At 26.6% G+C, this 19,125-nt stretch overlaps 3 protein-coding genes across 3 annotated transcripts in view; 2 read left to right on the top strand and 1 right to left on the bottom strand.

Annotated features, from left to right (window-relative positions):
• Positions 1–141: 141 nt before the first annotated feature.
• LOC129606325 (uncharacterized) lies at positions 142–5,411 on the top strand. Its single transcript, XM_055516589.1, has 8 exons — positions 142–1,452; positions 1,513–2,037; positions 2,097–2,271; positions 3,247–3,686; positions 3,745–3,924; positions 3,990–4,363; positions 4,449–4,699; positions 4,751–5,411. The coding sequence occupies exons 1-8, from the start codon at positions 265–267 to the stop codon at positions 5,158–5,160; spliced, it is 3,543 nt and encodes a 1,180-aa protein (XP_055372564.1). The 5' UTR covers positions 142–264; the 3' UTR covers positions 5,161–5,411.
• Positions 5,412–5,554: 143 nt separating this feature from the next.
• Positions 5,555–7,560, bottom strand: LOC129606326 (nischarin). The gene is made up of 7 exons (XM_055516590.1): positions 7,250–7,560; positions 6,949–7,182; positions 6,768–6,893; positions 6,459–6,618; positions 5,881–6,402; positions 5,760–5,806; positions 5,555–5,702 (listed from the first exon to the last, which is right to left on the bottom strand). Exons 1-7 carry the CDS (start codon positions 7,460–7,462, stop codon positions 5,601–5,603), a joined length of 1,404 nt encoding a protein of 467 aa, XP_055372565.1. The 5' UTR covers positions 7,463–7,560; the 3' UTR covers positions 5,555–5,600.
• Positions 7,561–16,130: 8,570 nt separating this feature from the next.
• LOC129606290 (patched domain-containing protein 3) overlaps positions 16,131–19,125 on the top strand; it is an 84,569-nt gene continuing 81,574 nt past the window's right edge. Inside the window, exon 1 of the mRNA XM_055516528.1 lies at positions 16,131–16,262. The gene's annotated coding sequence lies outside the window, so the exon portion shown is untranslated. The remainder of the gene's footprint in view (positions 16,263–19,125) is intronic.

Consider the following 19,125-nt stretch of genomic DNA (forward strand, 5'->3'; position numbering starts at 1 on the left):
TCGAAGATAAGAACAGTCTATTGCATTTATTTTGTCATAACATGCAAAAATTATCAATCGTTTTACAAATATGCAAAAAAAAGTCAAAAAGCTAAAAATGTTTTAAAAATTTGGCAATACTTCAGGTTTGATAGACGCCAACAAAATCGCCGCCATATTTTTTCGAAGGATTGAAAACTAAAGTGCGGTCAATAAATATTTTAGATTTAAAACAATAGAGGCGAAAATCATAAAGAAAAATTGTGAAAAGTTTAAAATACATAAATGATGGTGGATGTTGCTTTTTGCACACTTGATCTTGAGTGCACACCCGATGTTTTGAGCCCGGCTCAATTAGCCGCTTATGAAAAAATTGAAAAAGAATGCAATGATATTAAAGGAAAACTTCAAGAATGGAAATTAATCAATAAAGGAGAATTGATATTTGGAGGTGAAAATTTTACAGCTACTCAGTATGACGGATACTTTGATTTGCAAAATCTTAGAACTCAAAAGTTCCCCTTGAAAGCTACAAATAGAAGCCAGAAACCTCATTCAGCATCAATACAAATGCAATCTCCGTTTCCAGACCAGAAATCCTTATCAAGTAATAAAAGAACAACTTCACCATTGCCTGGAAAGCGTCGAGCAGCGCCAACATCATTCGCAGATTTTGGTGAGGATGATGATGATATTCCACTGGCAAAACGAATCGCCAGAAACCGAGATAAAGATTTTTATACTCCACCATCGAAAATTTCTAAAACAAGTGCGAAGTCACCAAAAGTTTCTGAGAAACCAAAGAGTAATCCATCTGCGCCATCGTCATCTACACCACCACCAGTAGTTAAAATAAGGCCAACGGAGGGAACGTCTTTAGGTGGTCTTACGATTGGAACAGAAGATGGAAAGAAAAACCTTGACGCTAGTGCAAAAGAAGCCGCTAATAGTAAATTGCAAGGGAAAACTTTTCCTTCGTTGGTTGTTCTCGCTAAGCCTTCTTTAAAACCAAAAGATGCGGCTGCAACAACTAGAAGTAAATTAGATTCTAAAGTTAAGGTGGTGTTGATGTTGACACCATCTAAATTTACAGAATGGCTTATTCAAGAAGGCTTACTTAAATCAGTTCAAAAATGTACAAAACATCGAAAAAATGTATTAAAATTAGGAGTATATTCTGATGCTTCAAAGTTTCCATATTCTGGAGGCTATGTTTGGATAAATGAATGTTGTCCCAATAACTTCATATCGGTATTTTTTGGTTCCCTTTTTGAAAATGCGCCGCATCCTCCATCGTGTATCTTAAAATTAATTTATCACTGGTCTTGCCAAACAAATATTCAAAATGTTGTTCAATGGGTAAAAGTTGATAATGTTTATATTAAGGGAGTTTACACATGGCTACGTGCTGTATGTACATTATCTGTCAATCAGAAAATGAAATTATTAGGTGGTCCAGGCAAATACGTTGAAGTAGGAAAATTTTTAATGAATTTAAAAATGAACACGTTTAAATTTTTAAAATTGTTTTAGGTTGGCGTTATTTCTTTAGGCACAACCAGTCAAAATGGGCAACAACGTCAAGTAAAAGTGGAAGTGTTAGGAGTTCTTGATCATGCGGAGAAAGTTATTCGTCTTCGGGCTATTGAACCAGTTTCAGATCAGGATAGAAATTATAAAAAGCGGTTTATAGCTATCTTAGAACCCCTATCAAGATGGGTTCAGAAAGATAGTATTCTCGCAATAGATTTGACTATAGATAAAACTATTTTACAAGGGATGGGTTTTAAAAATTTAATACAAGCAGCTGCCAGTGATCCTACGGCAAAACATACGAATTCAGGTGTTATGGATTATTTGCGAAAAGTCGTACCACGAATGTTCCAAAATACATTGAGCTTATTGTCACGTCAGATGATACAACAATTTTTGGATGAACTGGTGTGGCGTGAACAGTGGGGGTCATATCCTTTGCAGGCATTTAATAACATAACGGCTCATATTGCCGAGCAAACAAAATTAGAAGGTGGCGACAATTTAACTCAAAGATTGTACCAAGTATGTTAAACTATTGACTAAATTTTCAAAACATTTTGCTTTTTATTACTTTTTTTTAGGTCGCTACTAATCCATTTAAAGACTGGAGCGTATCTGAATGCAAAGAACCTTCAAAAGTCGCTAAAATTGATCTTTCAACCGTTGAAACATATAATGATAAGACTGCGTTGACCTCATCTACGAAAAAAAATGTACCAACTTCAAATAAGAAGCTGCCGGAAAAAAAAGAAACACGTGAGTTTTTTTAAGATAGATTAAATAATCTGTTAACAGTATGCTTGTAAAAAATAAGGTGTAGTTCAAAATACTTAAAGGCTTTGGAAAATTATTTTATTTCTAGAAATTCTTTTAAATACTTTAATAGTGAAATTATTTTACAGGTTCTTTACGTCGGACCAAAATTTAAAGAAAATATAAAAAAGGAGACTTAAGAATTTAAGAATATTTCTTAATTATTTTATTTTATAAAATATAATTATATTAGTATTTTATATGAAGACCCGTTAATCAAAGTGTTACTTTCTTATTGGTAGGAGTTTACTAGTGATTTATAAAAAATTTTCTTAATAATTTTTGAAGTTTAATAAGTTAATTAATTTCATATAATTGCTGTAAGTTTAAATATAATTTAACTCAAATGTTTTTTTTAAAGATTTTTCATGTATATATTCATTCCAAATTACAATTTGTAAGTTTAAATTGAACACTTAACAACCTAAACTACTTATAATTAAAATCAGCTTTTGTCTTAAAAGATTTTATATTATGTTAAACAGGAATTTTTCAAGTGTACAAATATTTTAATTGGTTTTTCAATTTCAAACTGAATGTACTCTAATAATCGCAGTTACAAGAAAAATATTGTTATAAGTTAAAGGTTTATGTTGTTCTTTTTAACAATAAAATTTTGTGTTTGTATTATAAACTTAATTTGTTTTAGTTTTCATTTCAATGCAAATTTAGTAAATAATGTTGAAAAAGTTTTACTTCAAAGTTTTATTTCTACACTTTTTTTAGAAATAACTGATAAAATATGTGTGTAGAAACTTACAGCATTAAATTTTGGCAATATGGGGAGCCATTATTAATATTTTCTCACTTATACATACTTGTAATGTCATAAAAAGTTTGTGGGTTTTGAGTATTACCGAATTAAGCTTAATAATATAATTCTAATTTTATAACTGATAATATTTCGTATGTATTTAGGCATTGAGTTAAAGCCATTGGAAAAAATTAAAACTGAAAAAGACCCTTGGGTTGTACCATCAAACAAATCAAGTAAGGCACTCCCTAAGCAGCCCCTTCCAAAACCTGTTATGAAAGAAGAAATAAAGCCACCACCAAACACTAAAAGTATCGAAGAAATCTATTATGGAAAAATATGGGCAGTTGAAGAAGATACAGAAGATTTAAAAGACGTGCAATTAGAATGTCCAATTTGTAACGACAAGTTTGCTTCAAATCAAGATCTCCAACATGATATTATGTATCACATTAATTCTGAAAAAAATGCTAATCCTTTCCAGTGTATATTTTGTATGGAGAAACATACAACAGAAGAGCAGTTAAATAAACATTGTCAACATCACCACCCAATAAAAACAAAAAATTCGACTGCATTGTCTTATCACTGTTTAATTTGCAATGTAAGTTTTTTTTCATTAAAAAAGTTTTTTTTATCAAAAATTCATCATCTTATTTTAGAATCGTTTTAATTCAACTATACTTCTGACGACCCATCTACAAAAATGTCATGTTGCTCTCGAATTACCATACAAATGTGGAGCTTGTCAATACAGAACGTCAGCGCATTGGGATATAGTAACCCATTTTTATGATAATCATAGTAATTCAAATGTACTTCAATGTCCTCTATGTTTGGATGTAAGTAAAAGAAAATAACATGTACTCAAATGTTGATAATTAATATTATTGATATGTTGTTTCAGGTATTTTGGATTTATTCAAATGGAGAATTTATTAAAAGAAATGTTGAAATGTATTATTTGCACTTAAGACAGCACTTTGTTAAAAATCAAAAAAAGGAATGTGGCAAATGTGTTCTATCTTTCGTCAATAAAGGTGCTCTGAAGTATCATCTATTAAACGATCATCAATCATACGTAAAATGGGGCAGTAAAGTGAAGCGATTAATATTTGAAAATTCTGCAAAAATTGTAAAAACAACTGCAAGAACAACGTATAGAGTTACAGCACCTTATACTGTTGACAAAAGCTATCAGCAACCAATAGTTTTAACCGTACCGAAAGGAAAATTATGCATAGAATGTGATTATGAGCTGAATGAAGAGGGTCATCTTAAGTAAGAAAAAAACTTATTACGTATTATTTACTGACTTTATGAAATATGTTTCAAAAATTCTAAAAATTTGTTACTATGTTTTTAGGCAACTCATGAAATGTCACAAATGTCAATACAAGTCGTGCTGTGGAAGATCAATGACAGCACATGCATCATATTGTCAGGCTGGCGTCAATCCAGAAAGCAGTGTGCAAATAGAGTTGGAAAATGAAATGCATTGCGTATGTGGCTTTTCAAGTTCTGATGGTAACTCATTAGCCCGACATTTAGCTACATGTGGTCATAAAAGTGCTTATATATCTCATCAAGCCGCACAAGAAAACGTTGTCAAAAAGAGTGAGTTGCTTATTTTAAAGTAGACTACTTTCAGAACTCTATACTTTTTAGGTATGTTTGAGATGCTTGGTTTAACAAGAGTTGAAGGGGAAAAAGGAAATGAGAAAGGTTTTACAGATTCAAAGGAAAACGAGGAGGAAGGAGAAAGAGCGACCAATGAAGGCGAAGAACAAGACGCCGATGATGTTGGTGTTGTAAGTGAAAATGTAGAAGAGGGTAATAACGACAACGATGGTGAAACTAATAATGATGATGGAGGCGAAGAAAACGGTAATGATGCTACAGTTTTAGCAGACACTGCAGAGGAAAATGAAAATTTTGATGATATAATAGAGGAAGATGGTGGAGAAGAAGCTGATGAAAATGCTGCTGCAGGTGACAGTTTACCTGAGGATGATGAACCAGCCAATAACTCTAATGAACTAATTCAATCTCATAATGATGTCGAAATGTCATCTTGAAATCAGAACTGAATTTTTTTCTCAACAAGTTTTGCAATAAATATTGGTATTTAAAGAGATACTAATGGTAATTTCCGTATAAATATATGCATAAGATGCAGAAGGAAATACATACAGATTTTTCAAATACAAGCTCACAAATATGGAGTACATAATATAAACATACTATATATTATATACAAATGATATATGTACATATGAAAATTTACATATGTATAATTTTTATTTTAGTAAAGAAAACTAAACATTTATAACATAAAGTTTACATACAATATTTTTAAATTTTGTCTTTTGTTTTTAACTTTTGGATTAGTTCTAATATTTGAAGTAAATGGTAGTTTACTAGTAAAAATAAATTAAAAGCTATTCCTAATATCTAAAATAGTCGTTTGATTGGTGTAAAATTAAAATATAATTTTTAAAATTAGTATGTTCCATAATCAAGAAATACTGTTAACATTAATTTTGGCCTTATTCAATGCTGATAGAACTAAAGCCATGTCTAAATCCATTCCTGTTGCATGCTCATTATCCAAGATTATCTAAAATTAATATTCATTAACTTTCTGTATATACATATAAGCGATAGGAAAATTTACCTCGGGTGCTCTATCATAGAATCTTGCTAATACTCTGGGTCTATAATCTATAATAAACATTATATTTTTGTTATTTTTTATAAATATGAAATTTTGCTAAAAATATGAACTGTTTACTAACCAACACTTCCAGCTAAAGGATTTGCAGTTAGCTTTAAATTCTCTAAAAGTGGTAAACTAGCTATATGGTCAATTTCCTCTAAATTTTCAATTTGATTGCAACTTAAATCTAGGTTAACTAATGAGTATAATTTTCTTAATCCACTCAGAGTAGATATTCGATTTTGTGATAAATTTAAGGTCTTTAAGTTTCCTAATTGTAAATGCCAATCCAAACACTCAGATATAAGATTAACAGCCAAGCTAAGTGTTTCTAAATTAGACAGGCTTGATAAGCACTGTATCGATTTTAGGCGATTTTTATCTAAAATCAATGTTTTTACTTTAGATGCTAACTTAATACTTTCATCAAGGCTTGTAATCAAATTTCCAGTAAAATCAAGATGTTGTAATTTATCCCATACATTGCAATCACTTGCGTTAGGTACATCTTTGTGTACAGAATCACATAATAGAACTTGATTAATTTGGCGAATTGTTGTATTATGAACGTAAAATTTTACTAAGGACGTTTTTAGAAAATCTAAAAAATAAATAAAGGATATTTTCCTGCACATGTTCAAAAATATTTATGCTTACAGGCATCTGATATATTCTCAGTTGATAACCCATAAAACTTTAATTCTTTGATATTTCTAAAAGCGTTCATATTGAATTTTAAATTTTTTGGAATCAAATTACTTTTTCCAATTGGCACATCAACAGCATTGTAATAGCATCCTTCAGTAGCTTCATGAGCCTAGAAAACAATGGTTAATATTTATTGACATATCAAGTAAAAAATTAGGCGTTGCGGTTAAGTGTGATCAAAATTTAACTTTTGTATTTTTAGGTTCAGAGTATAAATAAGTCGCAACACTTAATTTCTGGACTTCTATAATTTTTTACATGTAAAGGGGTAACAGAAACTATATCCAATTGTGAGCAAAAGTCCAGTACATGTGAAAAATCATATTTATCTTTTTGATCCGCTTCTGGACATGGAATACATAATCTTTCACTAATGCAATGTAACTAAAATAAAAATTTGTTTAAGGAAGTTTTATGAATAGAAAAATTCAATAGTTGCCTCAAGGGAAGATAAATTATATTCTTTAGATGTCAGCAGTAATGAATCACCAAATTCACAAAAATAATGTGATAGATCTTGCAAAAGATATACGATATCGTACTTATTAAATTCTAGAAATTCAATGAATGCTCTGGGTAATTTATCATTAAATAATCCTAGTAATGATTGAATATATTCCTCCAAAAGCTTTCTTCTTTGCTCCACAAATTCTGGATTTTTATTTCCAAGAATCTGAAACCGATAATTTATTTTATATACATTCTTATTCTGATTGGCAATGATTTAAGTTTAAGGTTACTTTTTTTGGAGGTAAAAGGCTTTTCGCGATGACATGTCCTTCTGAGTGAGTTAATTTTTCATGAAAATCGTAGAACTCCCTGTATCGTCTTAGAACGGACCATTCAACATCTTTGATTACAATTTTAACTTCATAATAAATTTTATTATTATTTTCTGCGGTTCTTGGAATTGATAGATTCGTCTCCTTTGTATATTTAAAGTGGCACGACATATTTTGAATATAGCTACTTATATTTACAAAATTAGAACGATGGTAGAAAATTTGTAGTTATCAAAAAAAACTAAACTTTGTATTGCACTCCCTTTTGTTATTTCTTCACGTCACATTACTGAAATTTGATTAATATTTACTTATTATGAGTTGCCGTACTTTTTATCGTTAACAAAAGTATTGCCAGGTAAGTGATTGAAGTAGAATTGAAGTAGAGTAGTAGAGTAGTAGTAGATTGAAGTAGAGTAGTAAATTCGTATTTTTTTTTTCTTGTGAAACGATTGTAAATTAGGAAACTCTTGTGTATAAGTTGGTGTATATTCTACAATTATACATATGTATAACATATGAGTAACAGATATGTACATACATATGTATTTTCTTATTTCAAACAAAATTTGAAAATCTGTCATTAATTTTCTTTTGAATTGAAACAAAATTCACTTTTTTTTTAATCCATAAATTTTTAAAAAATGTCTCGAATAATAAAAAAAGAAATTTTATGAAATCTTTATATTGGAACAGGCTGAATGTCAACTTAAACAAAAATTTAGATATGAGTGATTTCGTGTTTTTTTAGACCTTTAGCTAATTTTGCGGCCACATTGAAATTTATTTTCGATAATTGCGTTAATTTCAATCTATCACTTTTATGATATATCAGCTAAATTTTCTGTTTTTCAAGGAGTATTTTCGGAATGAAATTTTGAAGAATTCTTTTTATACCAAGTTTTCCGAATTATCCACATTTCAATCTTTTCGTTTTTACAAAAATAAAAAATAATTAGCTATGAAATATTAAAAAATTTTTCAGGAACTTTAAGATTTAAATTTAAAAATAAATCAACCTAAAAATAATTAGTTTTTTAGGGCGCTAACAGACGTGCAATTTTTAGTTTTTTTAACAGTTTGATTGTTTATATTCAAGCGCGCGCACATGCATCTGTATATGATCGCATGTAGTTAAGCGGTTAAACAGTTTATAATGTAATATAACAGTTTTAAGGTACATTTAGTAATGTATGTATATATCTACTTATATTCAGGACAATTTCATAATTAGTACAGGACCAGGAGATTTTGCTTGTAACTTCGTCCATTGATTTTAATCCATTAGTTCTTTGAAGCTCCTACCTGTTTTGCATTGTAATCAAAAATACGTATGCAAGAAAAATTTAATAATATGTTCTTAAAATCTTTGTATCATGAAAATCGTTGAAATTTGACACTTACTTTTGAACACAAAGATAACCCACTTTAGATTATCGCTAAAAACACAAAGATTATGTCTAAACGATGGTATATAATATTGCGCTCATTACTGAATCACCTTGTATAGATGATGAGCTCTTGTAAAGAAATCCTAATTCTGGTATTTTGGAGCCACACGCTGAATAAATTCACAATATATACTCTGTAGTTAAAAAAAAATAAAAGTGGCATAGTTTCTTTGGAATTTTTAATTGGTACACTGAGCAAAAAAACAACCTAAATTAAAAAAAAACAACTTTGAATCAAAGTGAAATCAATATAATTTCCGAGTAAACGCGTTTTTTATACCCTGCACTTCGTGAAGGGTATATTAACTTTGGTATGGAGTTTGTAACTACTTGAAGGAGTCATCTGCGGTATGGACATATATATATATTCTTGCTCAGCGTAAAATTCTGCGTCGATTTAGACATGTCCGTCTGTCCGTCCGTCCGTCCGCCCATCCGTCCGTCCGATCGCACGATAACTCAAAAACGAATAAGGCAATCGACACCAAACTTTCACAAGTTTTTTCTTTTGTGCCAAGGACGAGCCCTGTTGTTATTGGACTAATTCGGACAACGGGTTCGGGTAGCTGCCATACAACTCAAAGTGTTTATTTTAAATATTTCAAAAACTAATAAACTATAAATATAAAATTTTGTATACATGTGTCCAATTATATTCTACACATGCTCTAAAAATTATAATGGGATAGCTGCACCGGTTCGGGTGGCTGCCATACAACTTCAAGAGCAAATTTTTTATATTCGGAAGAATAATAAAGTCAGATTCATGAAACTTGGCAGTCATGTATCCAATTATAGATCAAATATATTTCTGAAGTTTTAGAGGAATTGCTTGACAGGTTCCGGTACCTGCCATACAACTCCAGAAGCTAATTTTAAATATTTGGAAAAATAATAAAGTCAGATTCATGAAACTTGGCAGTCATGTTTCCAATTATAGGTCTAATATATTTCTAAAGTTTTGGTGGGATTGCTTGACAGGTTCGAGTAGCTCCCATACAAGTCAAAAAGCTTATTCTTAATAATTGGAAAAATAATAAAGTCAGATTCATGAAACTCGGCAGTTGTGTGTCCGATTATAGATCAGATATATTTCTGAAGTTTTGGTGGAATTGCTTGACAGGTTTGAGTAGCTCCCATACAAGTCTAAAAGCTTATTCTTAATATTTGGAAAAATAATAAAGTCAGATTCATGAAACTTGGCAGTTGTGTGTCCGATTATAGATCAGATATATTTGTGAAGTTTTGATGGAATTGCTTGACAGGTTCAGGTACGTGCCATAAAACTCCAAATGCTAATTTTAAATATTTGGAAAAATTATAAAGTCAGATTCATGAAACTTGGTAGTCGGATGTCTAATTATAGGTCAGACATATCCGTGAAGTTTCTATAGACTGATTTCAAAGGTTCGAGTAATTGCTATACAATAACGAAAGATGCAGGGTATAATTCAATCGGTTTATACCGAGTGAAACGTTTTTACTTGTTTTAATTTAAAAACGAACAACTTTGATTCTAAATTGCTAAATTTTCAATGAAAAACTACTTTGAATCAAAGCATCTAAAAATAAGTAAAAAAAATGTTGGCAAAAATTTAATTAAATAATCATTTTAAATTTGCATATTATGCCAGCTAGTATGACATTAATTTTTTACGTTATAAAAATTGATGTCTAATTTAAATAATATTTTACCTATATTTGTGGTAGATTCAGATATAGCATTTAGGTCTCTTTGATCTGGGGCTGTACAATTTTCCATTGGGATTGCTTTTCCCTTTTAAAGTAGTAATCCTGTTGGTATTAATAATAAAATTACAAAATTGTTAATTTTTTATTGTGACATTAGATTACTTTCCGTTTTTTCATTTGGAAAAGAAAACTATATTTCAAAACAATATAATTTCAAAATGTTTCAATTTTAATCTAAAAACGCTCAACTTTATTTCAAAAACATTCAAATTAAATTCAAAAACGTTCAACTTAATATCAAAAACGTTCGACTTTATATTGAAAAGGAACAAATTGTTTCTTATTTTGAAGGTATACCAAATATAAAAAATTTAGATTCAAATAGCTTCATTTTTAATTTAAAATTGGAACAATCTAAAATCAAAAATGACATTTTTATTTCAAAGTTTGCATTTTCGATTTGAAAATGCTACTTTGAAATTAAAATATTTCAACTTTATAATGAAAATGTTCATTTTTGATTTAAAAATGTTTCGTGAAAAGTTTTAAAAGATGTTTTATAATGCCACATTTTTATTTCAAATACGTTCGTAATTAATTCTAAAATGCATTTTTTCGCTCAGTGTATAATGGTACTGGACGTTTTAAATTTCTAATGTCATATTAAAGTTTTTTGGCAAAATCTAACGTCCGCTTGAGTTGGCACACATGTTTGGCGAAGAAGATATTCGTTTGTAATTGTATATACATATGTATAGATATATGTTTGTAAGCATGTTCAAAATTTTAATTGCCGTTAATAATGCAAACAATGTGTCTCAAAATCTCTAATATTTTGCATTAATGATTTCACTTGTAAAATTTATAAATTTTTTTTTATTTTAAATATTAATAAACCACTATTGCATCATATACAATACCATAGATATGATTCAATTATAGATATCTTGCACAATCTAATGTTGTATCCGGTTTCAATAAAACGAAAAATTCTGTTGCAATTAGAAAACGCTTCTTTAAGAACTTAATTCATTAATTAAAGAGGCGAAAATTCTTATACGTCTTTCATACTAAATGAATTTTAATAATAAATAAAATTTTTTAGTAATCGCATAATTTTATAATTTTTTAAGTACTCGTATTAAAATACGGACGTTCGGAATCATCAAATAAAAGTTGTACGATTATGTCAAAGTCGAAAAAAAATTAAATTTCAATTTTGTATTATTTTACATTTGAAAACATAAAAATTTTGATGCATTGTATTATTCCATTCCATTGTTTACTTTAATAAGAGAATTTCAATTAATTTTAAATTAAAAATTTCTACTTAAAACTGATAAAATTTTGGATACACAATTTGACAAATATTTCAGTGTTAACAACGTTGCAAACATAACATCAAATAAATTCTGAACATAACACATCAAATAAATTCTGAACATTTATCATTTGTATTATTTTTTTAAATATAGTATTCAGCTGAAGAAAAATTCAAAAGTACCTTGTCAAATTTCTTTTGCACGTGTATTCGTATATTTATTTTTACCGACCGTATTGTGTAAACAATAGGTAGGTGATGTGATGGCAACAAATTTTGCATATCGAGTTTTCGGTGGGAATGCACTTCTCCATAGTAGGGAAGTGTAAGTAAACTATTTTTAGCAACCTGTCGGTCCGTCGGTCTGTCGGTCTGTCGGTCTGTCGGTCTGTCGGTCTGTCGGTCTGTGTGTGCACGCGTGTATCTCAAGTTCTGCTGAACCGATTTTGATGAATTTTATATGTAAGTCTATTTCCACCATGGCAAAGATTGATCAACTTTTGGGATATATCAGGCCTCGGGAACTGCGCTTTTTAGCGGGCTTGTTTCACATTTTTGAACATTTTGAAGAAAGTATTCAACCGATTTACTTGAAATTTCATATATTAGCTTTGTTCGATCGTCCGCGAAAATTCCTATGTTTTGAAAGAAATCAGGCATCGGCAACTAGGCGTTTGCTACGGGCCAAATATTCATTTTTGTGTATAAAAAGAGAAAAAACCAACCGATTTCATTGAAATTTAATATTTGAATTGCTCGTATTAAAGCAATGAACATGTAAATTTTTTGGAAAGATCAGGCATCGGCAACTAGACTTTTACTACGGGTCAAATATACATTTTTGTGAATATAAAGAGAAATAATCAACCGATTTCATTCAAATTTAATATATGAATTTCTCGTATTAAAACAATGAACATATAAATTTTTTGGAAACATCAGGGCTCGAAAACTGATTTGCGGGCCGATTTTACATTTTTCACCATATCTACGGAACGAATTGATGGGATTTCATTAAATTTGATATTTGAGTTCTGGACATTACCAAAACTGGTGGGCATTTCAGGGAATTCGGATAGCACAAAACGAAACTGTACTAAGAGCCAAATTTACATTTTTCTAGATATGTTAACTATAAGCTTGCAAATGTCCTTAGAATTGGAAAGAAGTACTTAACAGACATTTTTTTAATATTCTGTAACACTTTCACTCAACTAGACAATATACAATGCGGTCGGTTATGTGCTGACCACATCAGATTTTTTTAAAAGTGAATTCAAGAAAATTTGGACTTTTATTAGAAAATAATATTAGAATTTTTAGTTTTTTACTGATTTTATTTATTTTTTTAATTTTAAATCTCATAATTTCTTTCAAAAATAAATACCTAAATTCCTATTTCTATTTCTATAAGGAAATTAAGATTAATCAAAAAATTAAGAAAATTAATTTTTAACTGTGATTACGGTCATCTAGAATAATATTATGTTCTTTGAAACTGAGTAATACTTTCAGAAAAGAAAATTTCAATTTTCTTGAGCAATTTATTTACGTTATATGAAATAAAAAATTTCTTTTCAAGTTTGAAAGTACTTCTATTCTACTAGTTTGAATTATGGCCAGGATTGGCTTCTTCTTGATAAACTTTAGTAAATTTTTTTCTTATAAACACAAAAATGTACAAGCTCGTTAAACCTTTTCGACTGAGAATATTATGCTTATTCAAGTTAAGAAAATAAAATGCTTTATAATCGTAATTGTAATATTTTTTTTTTGTATTTTTGTACTTAATTTTCATAATAAATGTTTAAAATTATTAAGAAGTTGTTATATACTTAGGGATTTTACTAAAGCCTAAATTATTTGAAAAGGAAATTATATGCATATGTACATACCTAGCTATAGAAGGTACCTTTTTTCGCTGTACTTATGAGGCGTTACACTTACATGACAATGCCTATATGGATCATTCCCGGTGCTTCCCTTTATAAATTGAAGTAAAAATTAATTACTCTTAAAAATGATAAAAATGTTAAGTATCTTAGCATTAATACAAAATTATTTAGATTAATTTAAAATAAGTAAATGTTTATTTTACACATACATATATTTATTTTTTTACAAAGTTCTTCTATTTACACTATTTTGTTTTGTATATACAAAATTTACTTCTAACTTTATAATATTAATAAAAAATACAAAATCTTTTTAAAGAAGAATTTATTGTTGAATGTTAAATTCATTTACATTAAGATTGCTTTTTATTTACAATAATTAATACCATTTTAATTTCTTTCTTTTGCACGTTACATTACCCGTTATGAATGCTACTTGTCAACAATATTTTTCTTGTCGCTTCTTATTGCTTCTACTACAAAGCAACAGAATTATGTTTCAAGCTGAGCTTATTCATACTATTATTTCTGTTATACACACTTTTTATATACGATTTCGAAATTTTATATTTTTCTTTTACTTCATTTATAATATATGTATGTCTGTATGTATATTGCATTTTTCAGTCAACTATAATAATAGTAGTTTTGTTTTTAAATACATTGTACGTTTCTTAGTATTTGTTTATACTTATGCTTTATTATAGTTTTTCTTAAGAGTATCTCACAAAAAAAAAAAAAACAGGAAAAAATTTTTTTTTTGTTTTTGGTTTGCTATAATCATAAATTTATTTGGTAGTTTTAAGCCGACTGTTCGATCGTTTAGTACTCTAATTCATACTTCATACGGACAGGTGATTGATTTTTTTGTCTAATTTTTTGATACTTTTATGTATTAATTAGAGTTAAAGAAAGAAGGTAAAAGATATTCTCTGAATCAAAAGAAATTCAAAAATTAATTAATGTACATATACTCGTAAAAGATATTATTTTAATATAACCTCCTGTGTATATTTTATATACCTTACAGGAAGTGTATACGCTTATATACATATATACATATGTATATATGTATAACAAATGCATTTCAAACAGGAAAAGTGTTATAAAAATCATAATTATTCCGGAGAAAAGAAAATAAGATCAGAATAAAATAAAATATTATTGTACATAGAGCATTTTCTAGACGATAACAGTAAAAACGACATTAATTTATTATTGATTAACTGTAAATTCAACATGGAAATCATATAACAATATTTACGGTATATACAAAATATTCTTTTTAAATTATATACTAAAACGTACAATAGTTATTTTTTTATTTTTTGTAGTGTGAATATTGATCGTTAAAAAACAATTATAATAATAAATAAAAGGAAAATAATTTAATATATATATCTTGAAAAGTTTGTATATAAAATAAATAAAGTTATACTAATTATTATTCAACAAAATATATGAGTACATTCCGTGAAATATAAATATAAATATGTAGAAATTACTCAACACTTCATCCACATAGCTACATCATTTATTAAATTAAATTTAAATTACAGTTGTTTTAAATCTAGAACCAAGAAAAAGAAAAAAAAATTAAAAATTATTAACTAAAATTATAAAACAATTAATATAACATTTTGTGTAACTAAAATATTATAACAGTGTTATTTTAAATTATAAAAGTCTAGGTATTTGTTTTAAAAAAAAAGATCCTTGTAAACGTTTAATTTTCTTTTGCCGACAAATTTAATTGAATTTTAATTTTATATTAAAAACTTTACGAATATTTTTTCTTAAAATTTTCGATTTCAACTAAATTAAATATCAACTAAAAAATTTATATTTTTTTTAAAAATAATTAAAAATTTAATTACATACATAGGTGGATAATATCATGAAATAAAAACTCATAATAACATAAGATAAAATGTTATAAAGAAAGAACAAAAAGTTCACAAAAAATTTTTTTCGATGCAACGTACGTCTAGGCTCTTCTTCTGTACATTAATGCATTAAGCATTTTTGATTTGATTAAATTAATATTAAAATACAGCCATGGTTTCTCATGTAAATGTATACACATAAATAAATAGACGGGCATATAACAATCTTTAAAAAATAGAAAGAAAAATCATCCTTTTTTTTCTCTTTCTGTAACAATTACAATAAATGTTCTTTGGAAAACAGTCTAGATTGATCTTGAAAAAATTTTCGATAATAGAAAAAAAATAAGAAAAATTTGTCATCTCGTTTTTTATAATTAATTTTTTTAAAAGGTGCTCTTAACTTTTTGATTAAAATATCAACGCGTTATATACACAATATAATATTAGTTTACAGAATATACCTATATATAGATATATATATATATATATATATATATATATATATATATATATACCTAATTTTTTTGTTATAAACCATAGATATAAACATATATTTGTAATATAAATTAATGAAATTATTTAATTGAATTCTTTAAAATTAAAAAAAAAAAGAAAGCTAAACGAGAATTTTTATATTTTATAAAAATTTTATTTCATATATTCATATATAAATATTCATAAGGATTAAAAACAACAACATAAAAACAAAACAGAAAAAAAAAGGTAAGATTTATTAATTTAAAACTTTATATATAAAAAAAAAATTATAAATTAGTATATATACATGTTAATATAATATTTAAATATATGTATGTATGTACATTAGTATATAATTATTATATTATGACTATGATTTCTGTGAAAACGTGTAATTATAATTTAAGAAAGAAATTAAAAAATAATAATGCTCACATTAGCTATATAGTAATTGTGTAGTTGTATTAATGTCGAATACCTATTATATAAAAGATTGCAAATAATTTCACAGACGTTAAAAATACCAATTCAAAAATCTAAAACACTAATAAAGTTATACGAATTTTTTGGTAAAAATCGAGACTATGTAAAAGATTTTTATTAATTCGAATGGAATTTTATAGGTTTTTTTTCAAATAAACATTGAACGTTGTGAAAATTCTACTCGTATACTTACTTACTTGTCCTTTACCAAAAAAATGCTAAAATTTCACGTTAATTAAATTTACAAAATCAAAGTTTATACGTAAAATGAATTTTTACAAAATAAAATCCATAAGTTTGATAAAAACATGTATTTGATTTTTAAAAATATTTGACTTGAAATTTTAAGGCGCATTTTTGTAAAAAATTAAGAGTATAACGAAAAAAAAATTGAATATTTTTTTAAAATAAAAAAGTTTATTTTTTTTTTTAATTCTTTTTCACAAAGCGATCCTTAAAAGTTATTTAGTTTACTTATATTGAATAAAATTGTTTTTATTTTGTACAAAATTTCGTTTAATTTGTTAGTAAAAAGTTTATTTTTGCAAATGTACATAATAACTTCAACAGTCAAATTTGATTATTTTTCAAAATGGTTCATTTAAGGTGCTTTTCCCTTTAATATTTTTTAATTAATTCGACAAGTAATTGTTCATGAGCAAAATTTTTACATATCGTAAATTTTTATTTAAAATATATTATTGATATTTTCAAGTAAGATAAAATTTTAGTTATTTTTTTTTAAATGGTTAATAGCTACAATGTTTTCATTTCAAAATAGTTATGTATAATCTTTTATTAATTTGCTGAATTTTATCTGAAGTTAGTGAAAGTGAGAATATATCTTTTTTATGTTATGTACCTATTTACAAATGCGATGAACAGGAGGCTGCGTGAACATTATAATGTCGATTATTTTTTTTAGATTGATAAATAACTTTCTTGTTAGGAATGTTAGTATATTATATTCGATAATTTGAGTTTATAAATAATAAAATAGAAAAATAATTAATCAAGAAATTTAGTAAAAAATTTTAGAAAAATAAAATTCGTTTTAAATAAAATAAATTAAACAACAAATTACAAATTTAAACTTTTTAAACATCAAATTTAAACTTTATTGAACCATTTTAACAAAAACTAAATTTTATTAAAAATTTTTAGATTTTGAGTGTATGGGAACGTATTGTACTTCACATTAAAATTTAGTTTCCCGCACTATTTTTTTCGAAAATTCCGATATATTGATAAACAGTGCGAACTAAAAAAATTTCGGGAAAAGCTACAGCCTTAATGTTTCAAAGTATTTAAAATTTTTAAAATATAATTTTTTTAATTTTTACTTGATTTTTTAAAACATTAATCTTATTTGTTATTTTAAATTGTTGTAAATCTTATATTTTACCTTGTATTGAAATTAAAGAAACAATTCGTTATTACCGAATATTATCTGAGTTAGGCGCACAAAACCAACGATTATAATTTTGATTTACAAAAAGAAAAATTTAATTATTTTATAAAACCAGAAAAAAACTATAAAATTTTCATAAATTTGTATTAATATAAAATTTTAAAATTTTAATTTTTTATTGCAATAATTTATAGATATATATAATATTAAGTATATGGGTATACATTTGTATTTACAAACGCGCGTCCTACTTTACAGTATTTGACAAATTGCAATATGTACATGCGTACATACACAGAATACATTAATAATAATATAAATTTAGGATTTCATTTTACTATTAAATTTAAGTAATTGTCACTTCTTATACATTTTAATTGATAACTTAAAACTTATTTCTGCTTACAATCAGTGTATTAATAATTAAACAGTAAAATCGAGTTTACAATTCGATTATAAATGTTTTATCAGATATTATGTACAAATATGCATATATAATTGTAATATTTTTATACAATTTATATATACCATATTAATTATAATATATATATATTATGAATAAATGCATCGAATTGTTTTTTTGTACGTGGTCACCTTGAGAAAATCGTAATCACAAGCTCTTTCGCACCAAAAAAAAAATATACCATTTTATATGCATATAGTTAGTTGATACATACATACATCCATACATAAAAATTTTTATTTTTAATTCATAAATAAAATCACCTGTGGATTATAGTGTCGTTGTATACATATATAAATATGTATGTATTATTTAATTTAATAAGTGTTTCATATAAATATTTTCGTGAAATACAAAAAAACAAATATTATTTGATATTCTGATAGTACCACAAATTAAAGTATATATGTGTATATATACATACATACAATATTAAATTTTGCAATGTGCAACTTGGTATATTAAGTGAAACAACAATAAAAAAAAGGTCATAAACATACTTATGCCAAGTTTGGTTTTTATTTTATAAAATTTACTATAGGGTTGTGACTATTAACTTGATATAACCTTCAAACTTAACTATCTAAGTCATTTTAGTTTTAATTGTATAAGTATTGAACAAAATTCAATTATTTAAAACGAGTTAAACCTATATGTTTTTAGAATATAACTAACAAATATTTATTACACTTGCATATGAAAAATAAAGTACATAATACATAATTATGCCACTATTTCTCTTAATAACATAT

This window comes from Condylostylus longicornis, unplaced genomic scaffold (genome assembly GCF_029603195.1).
Source record: "Condylostylus longicornis isolate FDR11 unplaced genomic scaffold, ASM2960319v2 ptg000018l, whole genome shotgun sequence".
Taxonomy (NCBI): Eukaryota; Metazoa; Arthropoda; class Insecta; order Diptera; family Dolichopodidae; genus Condylostylus; species Condylostylus longicornis.